Source organism: Haemaphysalis longicornis, unplaced genomic scaffold (assembly GCF_048455015.1).
Source record: "Haemaphysalis longicornis isolate Haplotype H1 unplaced genomic scaffold, Haemaphysalis longicornis Haplotype H1 scaffold_1, whole genome shotgun sequence".
In the NCBI taxonomy this organism is placed as follows: Eukaryota; Metazoa; Arthropoda; class Arachnida; order Ixodida; family Ixodidae; genus Haemaphysalis; species Haemaphysalis longicornis.
In genome coordinates this window covers 439063852-439075576 of record NW_027526203.1, presented here as the reverse complement: position 1 = coordinate 439075576, position 11725 = coordinate 439063852, and the positions used below count along the sequence as shown (strand labels likewise).

Sequence of the window (11725 nt, the reverse complement as noted above, 5' to 3'; positions counted from 1 at the left end):
TGCCAGCACACTGCGGCATCCTCGGAAATGAGAAAGTGCATCGAATAGCACATGGGCATCTACTCTCCGTGCTAGCTCGGAGCCCCTCCCCAGTCGCGACGACGGCATCCTTGCCCGTCCCTCAAGAAGAAGCCGATTCCACGGCTGAACAACAACTTGGTCAAGCCCGCCGAACAGCTTGCCTCACAGCCATGGCCAACCCTCTCCACATCCCTGCAGTTCCTTCCCGTGAGTTCTCGCGGCAGGAAACTGATCATACGGCGTATTCAGACGGAACACTGCTCACACCGTTTTTGCTCCACCGTTTTCATCGCCATGGGGCCACTCCCATTGTCCCGAGCACCTGCAGCACTTGCCATATCAGGGCAGACCTACAACATCTAGTGTGGGGCTACCCCCGCTACAGTATTCCTCGGTACCGTGCCTTCACCAACGTGCCACTTTGACCGTGGCCCTCGTCTCTCCACTGTTGCATCCAGGCCGCTGACGCAGTAAATGGTGGCATAATTATCCTTGCCCTTTCCCTACCAATCCCCCTACAAACCCTACGATTATCCATAGCAGTACCCAATAAGCGCAACAAAATAGAATAAACGTGTTTTTAATCAATCCATCAATCAGACCCAGAGGTCCAGATACTTCTGGTCACCCGCGCTGACGTCGCCACCGGCCTCAAACTCCACACCGCTCCCGTAAACCCAGTTGAGGCTCAATAAAGTTATCTCTCTCTCTCGCCCGAGGCTACTGCCAAGAATGGCGGACCGGCAGCCCGCGCATGCGCAGATCGCTACTGGAAAAAGGTCCATTAGTTTCGGCACCACCTGACACAATGCAGATGAGTGCACACTTCATTTAAAGCCAGCAAGGCTTGTTGGGCAGGGTGGTGACCAGATCTGCCAGATCAGACCCGAGCTGCCCGGCGTCCGCGCGCCCAACGCTCTGCGTCCACGAAAGGGAGAGGTGGTTTTCGGGGGCATTGCTACATGCAGTGGTCCTGGGTATCTAGGACACCGCAGGCCTGTCATAGAGGGGAGGGATAGGAAGAGGGGTAAAGGTGAAGACGGTGCAAGGCAGAGTGCGCGTCTCAATGAGATGCCAGAGACACTCTTTTCAGCCCCACAGAACAGAGGAGCGGCAGAGTGGAGAAGGCGGTGGAAGATGAGGTAGTGGGATGGGATGGGATCTCTTGGAAGAAGAGGAGCCGATCGCGGGCTGGGTGGGCCCCATGATGAGCAAGGTCCGGACCAGTCTCTCTCAAAGTATTGAGGGACTTAGCTGGTCCGGACCGACTTGGAAGGTGAGCTCTCGAGCGACCCGGTGAGCGACCTCGTTGCCTCCTACCCCCTTAATAGCTGTTGACCACATCAACTCCGTGGGGAAGTTGGAGGATTGATGCTTTTTTTAGGAGAATCCTGAGAGCCAGGGGTGAGATGTAGCCTCTTGCGAAATTCCGAAAGGAGGGGGATGGCCGGCTTTGCAGCAAACTATTATGAGTTCAATTTATTACAAAATCAATTTACTATTACAAGAACAATATCAATGCTATTTCTGTTCGTTTCAACGACGTTTATTTGGTAAATCATATTTTCCCGCCGGACTAAACCTTATGTTTCTTGTAAGCCAAGCCAAGTCGTTTGCGGCCATCATGAGTCATGACTCTTCGTTCTTTTCTTGTCAGCGCATGCATCAGCTGCTTCAGCGCCTCCGTAGCGGCTGCAGAGACGCTTTGTGTGCGAAGCGGGAAAGGGTCCTTGTTTTTGCAGTGATAGCATGGCACGAATGCGTACTTCGGTGGCATATCATCGCATTAGGGGTTCAGCTACCCACTGAAAGCAATCAAAGCTTAGAATTTCCGTGGTACGCGTTTGTTTACTTCAGTCATGGAAGAGCAAGCCACCGTTCGCGTTCGGAAAAAGCTGAACGACGAAAATGTCAAGCTCTGGTTACCTCCCTATACTGTGGACGAAGCGGAAGGAACCTTTCCCAGTGTAAGTGAATGCAGAAGAAAAATTACACACCTCTTCGTCTAACGACGACGATTGTTGAACGCGAAGCTTTCTCGTGAGGGATTCCCTGGTTGTCTTAGTTTGGACTTTGACCCGCAGACGGTTCGGACTTCAACTCGTTGAGCTTTGAAATTGACTCGCAAGTAGTCTAGAGTTTTGATCGTAGCGGCTTTGATGAACCCTTTGCCATTTGATTTCGCACGAAGAAAGCTTCGCGTTCATCTATTGTAGTTCGACGGAGAGTTGCATGATTTTTGTCTAATTTTTTACGAGCCTGCACTCTTATCAAATTCGAACTGCTTCGATCGGGTCGGAATGGCGAAGTCGGATAGACATCGGCTTCATAACGCGAGGGACCCAGGTTCGATTGCGACCACGGGAAGCGGTTTTTTTCTTTCACTTAACCCACGATCATCGTCAGAGAAAGTTGGCTTTCCTGCAGTGCGTTTCCGGCGCGACATGCGCCATCAGTGAGACATAGAAAGCTTCGCTTTAAAAAAATACTAAAGCTTGCTTTCTGTTTGATCAAGTTTGTGGTTATTGAAATTATCTTTGCATGTTGCACTTCTATAGTATACAGCGCATTAGCAATGTGGATTGTTGCATCCTTTCCAAATCCAAACTTCTTCGACCGGGTTGGAATTCGCGAAGGCCACTGTCTGTAATTTATTTATTGTTGCAAAGATTTGGTTCGTTATGCAAACGTTACATTGCTCACGGGTTAACATACAGAAATTGCACAGGGTTTTTCCTGTTTTTGTGTGGTCATCAACGTGGGAGAGATGCAGCCGCACCAATTTGTTCAGGCGGGTCCGTGATGGCGGCCTGGGACTGGTACACTTGTTCGTTAGACAGCTCATAAATCGCCTTTGGTTTTTAGGGGATCCTCGCGATCCTTTTCTGCGCACAGTAATTCATGTACGGTTGGCGCGTGCGTTACCTGCATTTTTGATATCCTCGGGTGGCATGTCAGGTGGTATCCACGGTTATTTGAAAGAAGTTGTGATGTCTTTTTAGTTCTTAACTGCCCGTTTTTCTCTGGAATACTTGAGTTCAGTCGCACGTAGAAAATTGTATAAAGAGGTATGTGACGCTGTTTTTCCGGTACCGATGTACAGAGCACTGTACTGTGGAGGCCCAGGACAAGATGTTTTGAAACGCGTGAAAAGAATGCAAGTTAATCCAGGAGTAAAGTCCTTTTCTTTAAGTTGCATACGGGTACACTCTTAGTGAAAGCCTTGATGCAAGAACGAGGACTGTATGTACCCTGGGGTGTCGATTGCTCTATTTGCAAGCAGCCTAAGAATATAGAGCACGTATTTCTGCATTTCTGGGCAGCTGTCTTTTTGTGGGACGTCCTTCAGAGGACCATCCACAAGGACTTTCCGTTACATACCCACGGCATCCAGTTTTTGAGCGTGGACAACGAAGAGGGGGCGCCCTACGATACGGTCATGTCGTTGGGCCTCCACAGCATTTGGCGTTCATGCATGATCTGGCTCAATGGTGACGTAGACGCGAGGCCCACAAGACAGTATTTCATTGAGAGTATCTCGCAATTCATTGAAGTGCGAAAATCAAAGGACTGCCTTCCTGAGTGGCTGTCAAGCGTAGAACCCCTGATGGCACTTATAGAATTTTAAATGATAATGCCAGCATAAGTCAGGCTGGCAGCCCTACGTGTGGTTTTGTATATCTTGTGTGTGCCCATTGTTATGTAACGTCAAAGACCGACAATGGAGAGAGAAAAAAAAAGGGTCAGTGTGGCGGAGTCTGATAGACGTTGGCTTCATAACGCGAGGGACCCAGGTTTCGAGACCTACCACGGGAAGCGATTTTTTTCTTTCACTTCACCCACGATCATCATCAGAGAAAGTTGGCTTTCCTGCTGTACGTTTTCGGCGCGCTTTTCGCCATCAGTGAGACTTAGAAAGCTTCGCTTTAAAAAAATACTGAAGCATGCTTTCTATTTCATCAAGTTAGCATTTATTGAAATTAGCTTTGCATTTTGCGCTTCTACAGCACAATGTGGATTGTTGCATCTTCTACCTCCATTCTGTTTCAACCTAATTACTATCAATGTAAATTTGTTTTAGGACTTCGTACAGCGGTACGCAACTGATCTGCAACTTGAGCCAGCCGTTGTTCTTGACACTCTCAAGTACCTGAGGAACCATGCTGTGGCGAAGCTGGCTGCAAACAAAAAGTACTCAGCTACAGGTGTAGCCACCCTGAGAGTTAAAGTGTTGGACCCACGACAGGTAGGTAACCGACCACATCTACTCTCAGGTGTCCTCTGGAGTGAATTCACAGATTTGCCTTGCAAGCTACTGAATTAAAGCTGTTTGTTTTAACCTATAATCAGCAACCTTTGGAGCACTGTCCACTTCTTCGGGCAAGGCAGTATCCTCTTGAAAACAGTTCTTGTTAAAATTTTAGACCTGTGCTATTGTTTTTAGACGTGTACCAGACTACGTGGGCACCATGAAATGATCTTTTCAAAATTAATGAGCAATGTTTAAAATTCTATCTAAGGGCAACAGATTGCTGGGATGAACTCCATGAAGGGAAGAGGTGTCAGCAAAAACAAGGCGGCAGATTAGTGAGCTCAAGATGAAGATTCATGGGGCTTGAAGCTTTTCTTCTGAGCATCATAATGAAAAACTGCATGAACCCATACCACCTACCGCAGTGAACCCATGCCAACTAGCTCAGGTTGCTATTCTTTGTGGGCATACTGGGTCTAGCTACGGGGCAACAAACGACCCCGGCTAGCTTCGTTAGAGACGTTGAGCGACGATGTCAGCTCGACGGTCCCTTGTGGGCCTAAGTGGGGTTCAGGGTGTTCCCCACTCGCCCGTAAATGACCCATCCAAAATGCCCCAGAGAGGTACGCGGCGTCCACAAGGGAGACGCCGCGACGGGTTCGACTCACCGACACAGGCGACGACAGGCTCCAAAGGGCCAGGACGAACCATGGGGTTTATTGGCCGAGTCGTACAGTGCATAATAACGCCAAGACCGGGTTAAGAACTACACTGTACCGACACGCGTCCTACGGCGTCGCCCAAACAGGCGACCATGGCCGAGGTTGCACGCGGGCCGCTCGCAAGGTGACCAGAGGCCTACCCTGCGCGTCCGATCAGGGCCAAACAGCGCCCGACCGGCCGGCGCGGCGGGGAGGAGACGAGCCAGCCGGGGACAAGGAGCGCCCCGGTATCCGACTCCCATCTCCTGGACGTGGGCGGCGAGGGTGCGATACGAGCCGCGACCCCTCGCGTTCCCTATACCCTATCCTCCATCTCCTCTCTGAGTCCCTGGAGCCAGAGAGGCATCCAGAGAGCTCGCGAGAGAGCCGACCGAGACCCGAGAGCAGAGAGTCCTGAGAGAGAGCCCGCGAAACGGGCGCGTCCGGTTTTAAGGCGCTGCGGAGAGGAGGCAGGTTCCCGGGCGAGGAGGAGCGACAGCGGCGGCGGGACAGTCGGTGCCCGCCGGCGCGTCGGCCCGCGAGGTTGACGTCACGTGCGCGGGAAAGCGCGCTCGTTCGAACATCGCGCTCGCGGGAGGAGGAAAGGGGACCAAGCGGATCCCCACATCCCCCCCTCCTCAAGACCCGAGCCCGGTCTGAAGGACCGGCTCGACGACTGCAGGCACAGCACATACCCTACGGGTCCCCAGCCCAAGAAGTCCGCGAATGTCCGCACGTTGGAGTCCACGCCGACACACACGCCCACACTTCGAAGACACGCCGCTCCAAAGTTCGACACGACGCCCGAGTGGTCGGCACGAGCAGGGGCCGTCTAGATGACTCGCCAGGACACCAGGGAGCCAGGCCCAAGACCGCCAGATCGCGGGGCAGGTTCACGCCAGACGCTCGAGCAACATGCTCGAGGGTTGAAGCTGCCAGGCGTAGCTCGACCAGCTGCAGCAGGAGAGGGCCACCGGAGGTGGAAGGTAGCCGCAGCTGCAGGGTGCCGTACCGGCCGAAGGTCCCGAAGAAGCGCCCGGGGTGCGCTCCGAGGAGGCGCCAGGGAGCGGCCGCAGGGAGCGACGCCGCGCGAGGCATCGTGAGGGAGTGCCCCGAGAAAGCGCCGGAGCGCCCGAGTTGCTTGGGTGTGCCATGGCCATGGCGAGTGGCGACGTTGAAGCCGCCGGTCGGTGCAGGAGGCGTGTGGCAAGGGCTGTGTGTGGTGCGGCAACTGAAGACTGAAGAACACCGGGCTGGGGACCGAGCCAAGGTACAGTGCTGCAAAAGGGAGACGAAAGGCGAAACCCAAAACTACCTGCCGGGAACAGCGATAGGGGCGTGCAAAGGCTCGGGCCGAAAAAGCGGCCGTAACGCCGGTGCCGCGAGAAACTGGGGAGAGCTAACGGCTGCGTAGTGCGTAACAGCGGTCGCACGGACGGTAGCCGGCATTCCCCGTTTCGCTTCGTCGGCGGCCATCCTCCCCCCCTTCCAAACCGTCGCTATCGGCGACGAAGGCATGGAGGGAAGAATACTGGAACGAAGGGCGTGAGGCCCGCGTCGTTCCCTAGGCCGCCGATTGAGTGGCGTGCCCTTCTCCCGCGGTGTCTCTCCGACATCCGCCATGAGAGAGGGTCCACCTGCCGTGTCACGTGGGCTATTGGGCCAATTGGTGTGCCCGTCGCCTGACGTAACGCGCTTTCGCCCGCCACGGAGAAGAGGGGGAAAACTCGCTGCCCAGTCGGGCGTCGCGAAGCAACGTCTCCGTGGCTGCGGCGTTGGCGCTCGCTGGCGCTCGGTAGGGTTGGACATGGGGCGGAAACGTCGCCCCGCGTCAACGCTCCGCTCGGACGTGAGGACGCATGATCAGGCCCGCGGAAAAAGCCAAACGGGTGAATATCGCGGTCCTTCGTCCTCATCGCGCATGCCTAGTGCTTCCGCAGGGCGAAAATGTCGCCGATCCGCGAAGCAAACAGCGGCAGCCAGAAAGGAACCGACGACTACGGCTACCGGGGTGGAGTCCCCAAGTGTACGCCGCATTTTGCCGTGGTTGCGCCTCTCGATTGGGTGCATGAAGTGGGATAACTTGCGTGATCCGGACTTCGCGCTGTGGCATGCGCGGCACGAGCGAGAAGAGAAAAGCCTCATCGCTGTGTGCGCGGCCGGACTATTTCGCAGAGTGACACAACTTCGTAAAAGTCTTACGGTCGCTCGCTTATCCGGCCTGTCGCGAGTCGGGGAAGCCCAACGCGGCCTCCCTAGACTGCGGCAAATCGTCACCCTAGATGCGCCTCGCGGGGCATTATCGGGTGAGATTTTATCGGCAGAACTCCCATCCGCTCCTTGCAAGCACGGGTCCGAGGCAAAAAATAAAAAAACGCGCTTGCAGCAGCCTGGCTGCATAGCGCACGGGACCTACCGCAACACCAGCGGTGATCAGCCTCCGGCGACAGCGTCGCCCGCTCCATCTCGGAGCGCGACTCACACAGAGCCAAACGACGTACTATTTACATATTTACAAAGCGGACCTTCCTGCTGCGTTCGGAGGAGGTTTGTTCTGCCAAAGGCGATGCCGGCGGACAACATGTGGTCCCCGGGTGCGCTTTTCGTCTAGGGATTGCCAAATCGTGGCAGTGCTCCTTTCGACGATCGCACCGACGAACACATTCGAGCACGTGGTCGCATGTTCCGTCAGGTGCGGCGCGCGTCAGGAACTCCGGGTTAGCGACGGGGGCTAATATCCGCCGCCTCGTTCGCGTTTCCCTTCCTTTAGCGCAACGGCAAGAGCGAGGATAGTGGAGATCAACTCGCTACATGCTTGGCCAGGTCGTGGAGCGGCACAACTTCGTAAAGTCTTGCGGCCACTCGCCCAGCCGCCCGCGAGTCACGGAAGTATCGTACACCTTCCTCAAACTGCGGGTGCTCACCACCGTGAAACTCTCAGGGGGAATTTCCTTCGGTGGGATAAACTTCAGCGAGAGACATTGAGCATGTAGCAGATACGAATCCGAGAAATAAAAAAAACACGCCTGCAGCAGTACGAGCTGCAAAGCGCTCGAGGCTAACCACAATACAAGCGGTTAGTAGCCTCCGGCGACCGCGTCGCCCGCTCACACAGAGCACGACTCACACAGAGCCAGTTAAAATCATATTTACAACACGGATCGTTCTGATCACCGGGCACCTGCTCGTCTCTGCTGAATGCAATACCAGCTGACAATAGGTCTGCTCGGTATGCGATATCGCCCGGGAATTGCAACGTTTGCACGCTTAATGCATTCCCTTCGGGGCTCGCACCAACTGGCCGTCGTTCAGCACGTGGCTACGGGGCCAGTCGGGTGCTAGGCGCGTTAGGAACATTCAAGCGGCCACGGGGGCTCACGACATGCGTCCGCCACCACGTGCTGCTACCGCTCCCATTGCGCACGGTGACGTTTTCACGGGCGCAGCTTATATGGCCAGCACGCGTGGTTCGCGTATCCGCTTAAGCCAGCTGAATGCCACGTGGTCCGTCTCCACTACGAACGAACTTTTGTCGACGAAACGGTCAAACTCGTTCAGAACGTGTGGCCCGATCTCTAAGTAGTCCGTAGCACTACGCGGCGAGCGGGCCGCCGTGCTTTGGAAACACGAGATCGTAAGGCGAGCTATGCCTGGGAAACAGAGTGCTCCCCAGTGGGCCTAGCTGTGGACTCAGCGCACTGCATCTCACGCGCGCCGGCACGATCGACAACAAAGCGTCGTACAATGCCTGCGCGGGGATGTGCTATGCGGTCCCGGCCGTGTCGTGGGAGCAAAATGCGCTCTTTTGCGACAGGGCCTTGGCGTCCGCGCGTGCGATGATGCACTCGGTAGGACGAATGCGCGTTATCGTCGTCGGAGCAGGATGCTCCCCGACGAGGCGCAAGGGGCTCCTTGGCGAAACGCAAACTTGGCCACAAAAGCCGTTTGTCGTCTGCACGTGGAGATACATTGGCCGCAGGCTAACGTCGTCCGAGCAAAAGGTGTTCTCGTTTCCGACGTAGCGAGCGTATGGCTCTGCTCCAGGTTCAAATCGTACGTCAAGTTCGCAGGCTCAGGATCGCCGCTACGTTGAGTCGTACAGAACACAGGAGATGCTGGCGCGGGTCGGGCGATAATCGCCTCGATCCGCGGACAGCGGTGAGCGGCGGGAGCACGTTACGCCGAAGCGTCGTGCTCGGAAGCCGAACCGCTCACCTCACAGTAAATCGCACAGGGACTAAGGCCAGGGGCCTGCTCCGTCGCACAGTGTCGATACCGTGTTGGGCGCCAATGTGGGCTTACTGGGTCTAGCTACGGGACAACAAACGACCCCGGCTAGCCTCGCTAGAGACGTTGAGCGACGATGTCAGCTCGACGGTCCCTTGTGGGCCTAAGTGGGGTTCAGGGTGTTCCCCACTCGCCCGTAAATGACCCATCCAAAATGCCCCAGAGAGGTACGCGGCGTCCACAAGGGAGACGCCGCGACGGGTTCGACTCACCGACACAGGCGACGACAGGCTCCAAAGGGCCAGGACGAACCATGGGGTTTATTGGCCGAGTCGTACAGTGCATAATAACGCCAAGACCGGGTTAAGAACTACACTGTACCGACACGCGTCCTACGGCGTCGCCCAAACAGGCGACCATGGCCGAGGTTGCACGCGGGCCGCTCGCAAGGTGACCAGAGGCCTACCCTGCGCGTCCGATCAGGGCCAAACAGCGCCCGACCGGCCGGCGCGGCGGGGAGGAGACGAGCCAGCCGGGGACAAGGAGCGCCCCGGTATCCGACTCCCATCTCCTGGACGTGGGCGGCGAGGGTGCGATACGAGCCGCGACCCCTCGCGTTCCCTATACCCTATCCTCCATCTCCTCTCTGAGTCCCTGGAGCCAGAGAGGCATCCAGAGAGCTCGCGAGAGAGCCGACCGAGACCCGAGAGCAGAGAGTCCTGAGAGAGAGCCCGCGAAACGGGCGCGTCCGGTTTTAAGGCGCTGCGGAGAGGAGGCAGGTTCCCGGGCGAGGAGGAGCGACAGCGGCGGCGGGACAGTCGGTGCCCGCCGGCGCGTCGGCCCGCGAGGTTGACGTCACGTGCGCGGGAAAGCGCGCTCGTTCGAACATCGCGCTCGCGGGAGGAGGAAAGGGGACCAAGCGGATCCCCACATCTTGTAAGCAATGATGATCACCGGTTGTCGGCTTGTAACCTAACACCAGATCTAAGCAGGCATGGGCTGTGGACCAACACAAAGGGGCTGCATGTGCTACGGGTTGTGCCCGAATTTTGGTAGTAATGAAACACTGGGCATATACAAAGCGGAAGCTTTTGTGTCATGGTGTGGGCAGTAGCAGGTTTAGAAGTAGGAAGGCTGGGTAAATTTTCCTCGACATTGGAGGAAAAGCACGTAAGCTGTGCAAGGCACGGTTGGTTATGGCGTCCTGCTGGCCATTTTTTTACTACGGTTAATGAAGTTAATTTTTTTTTTAAAAATCTACGGAAGAAAGAAAGAAAGAAAAACACGCGCCCAGAGTGGGGACCGAACCCACGCCTTTCGATTAGATCTCGAATGCCTTACCAATTCGGCTTTCTGGGCGACTGTGTTCTCCTTCACATTCTGGGCTATTTATATTTACTAGAAGTGTATCTGACGCATGAGGGTGGTAGCCAGCGCCACTCAGACTACACGGGGAGAAGGGGACCTTCTTTTCAACCCCCGGGGCGTGACTAGAACGTCTACAGCCTGTCATGAGCGGGTAACTGGCGGGAAGCCCTCTTATGCTACCTAGGCATCAAGGCTGCCAGAACCAAGACCCTCGCTAGGCTTTCGCAGAATAATATAGTAAGGAAATGAGGGGCCCGTTGGGGAAATACAGAAAGATAGGTCGGCATATATATATATATATATATATACATACAGGGTGTTTCACCTAAGCCAGAGTTTAAAAATATTTCCATGCATTCTAAGACCACGCAACCAAATGCATGTTGCTACCTTTTCTATGTAGTTTCTCACGCTATTTTTTGTATGTGGCTTAATTAGGTAATTAGCCAATTTTAATTACCTAACTTTCGAACTAACGAAGCTAGGCAAAAAATCCCAATTAGAAAGTTGTAGAGCGGTATTCAAAACCTCAGAATAAACACTTTCTGTCATTATATTCATTAGGTATTATTGTTTTTCAGCGTATTGAATATGCCCGCGAAATACAAAAAATACCACGTGACGTGCCGGCTCGCGCGTCTTGATAACAGTGCTTCCAAACGTTGCGCTCACGAACTACCACAGGCAAGCCTCCGCTTAAAAGTCGGCAGGGCAGCAACGTAGGCGTTGGCTGTGCCATTTGCGCCAGCGATGTGCTTCTCTTGCGACAGACCGCCAATAGCAATTAGCAGATGCCGCGGTTATCGCTTGTTCTGCCAGAATCAACAGGCTCGTCATCTTCGCTGTCACTTTTTAAACGGCAGAGCGCCGATGGTAGTTTGTGCGCGCAACGTTTGGAAGCGCTGTTATCAAGACGCGCGCGCCGGCACGTCACGTGGTATTTTTTTGTATTTCGCGGGCATCTTCAATACGCTGAAAAACACTAACGCCTACTGGATATAATGACATAAAGTGTTTATTCTGATGTTTTGAATACCGCTCTGCAACTTCCTAATTGGGATTTTTCTCGATTAGATCTCGAAGGCATTCGAGATCTAATCGAAAGGCGTGGGTTCGGTCCCCACTCTGGGCGCGTGTTTTTCTTTCTTTCTTTCTC

General features: G+C 54.7%; 1 protein-coding gene across 1 annotated transcript in view; it reads left to right on the top strand.

Moving 5' to 3' along the window:
• The first annotated feature begins 1661 nt into the window (after positions 1–1661).
• Positions 1662–11725, top strand: part of LOC144155813 (NEDD8 ultimate buster 1-like) — a 59691-nt gene continuing 49627 nt past the window's right edge. The window contains exons 1-2 of the mRNA XM_077687489.1: positions 1662–1988; positions 4103–4267. Coding sequence (XP_077543615.1) covers positions 1881–1988; positions 4103–4267 — 273 coding nt within the window. The 5' untranslated portion in view covers positions 1662–1880. The remainder of the gene's footprint in view (positions 1989–4102; positions 4268–11725) is intronic.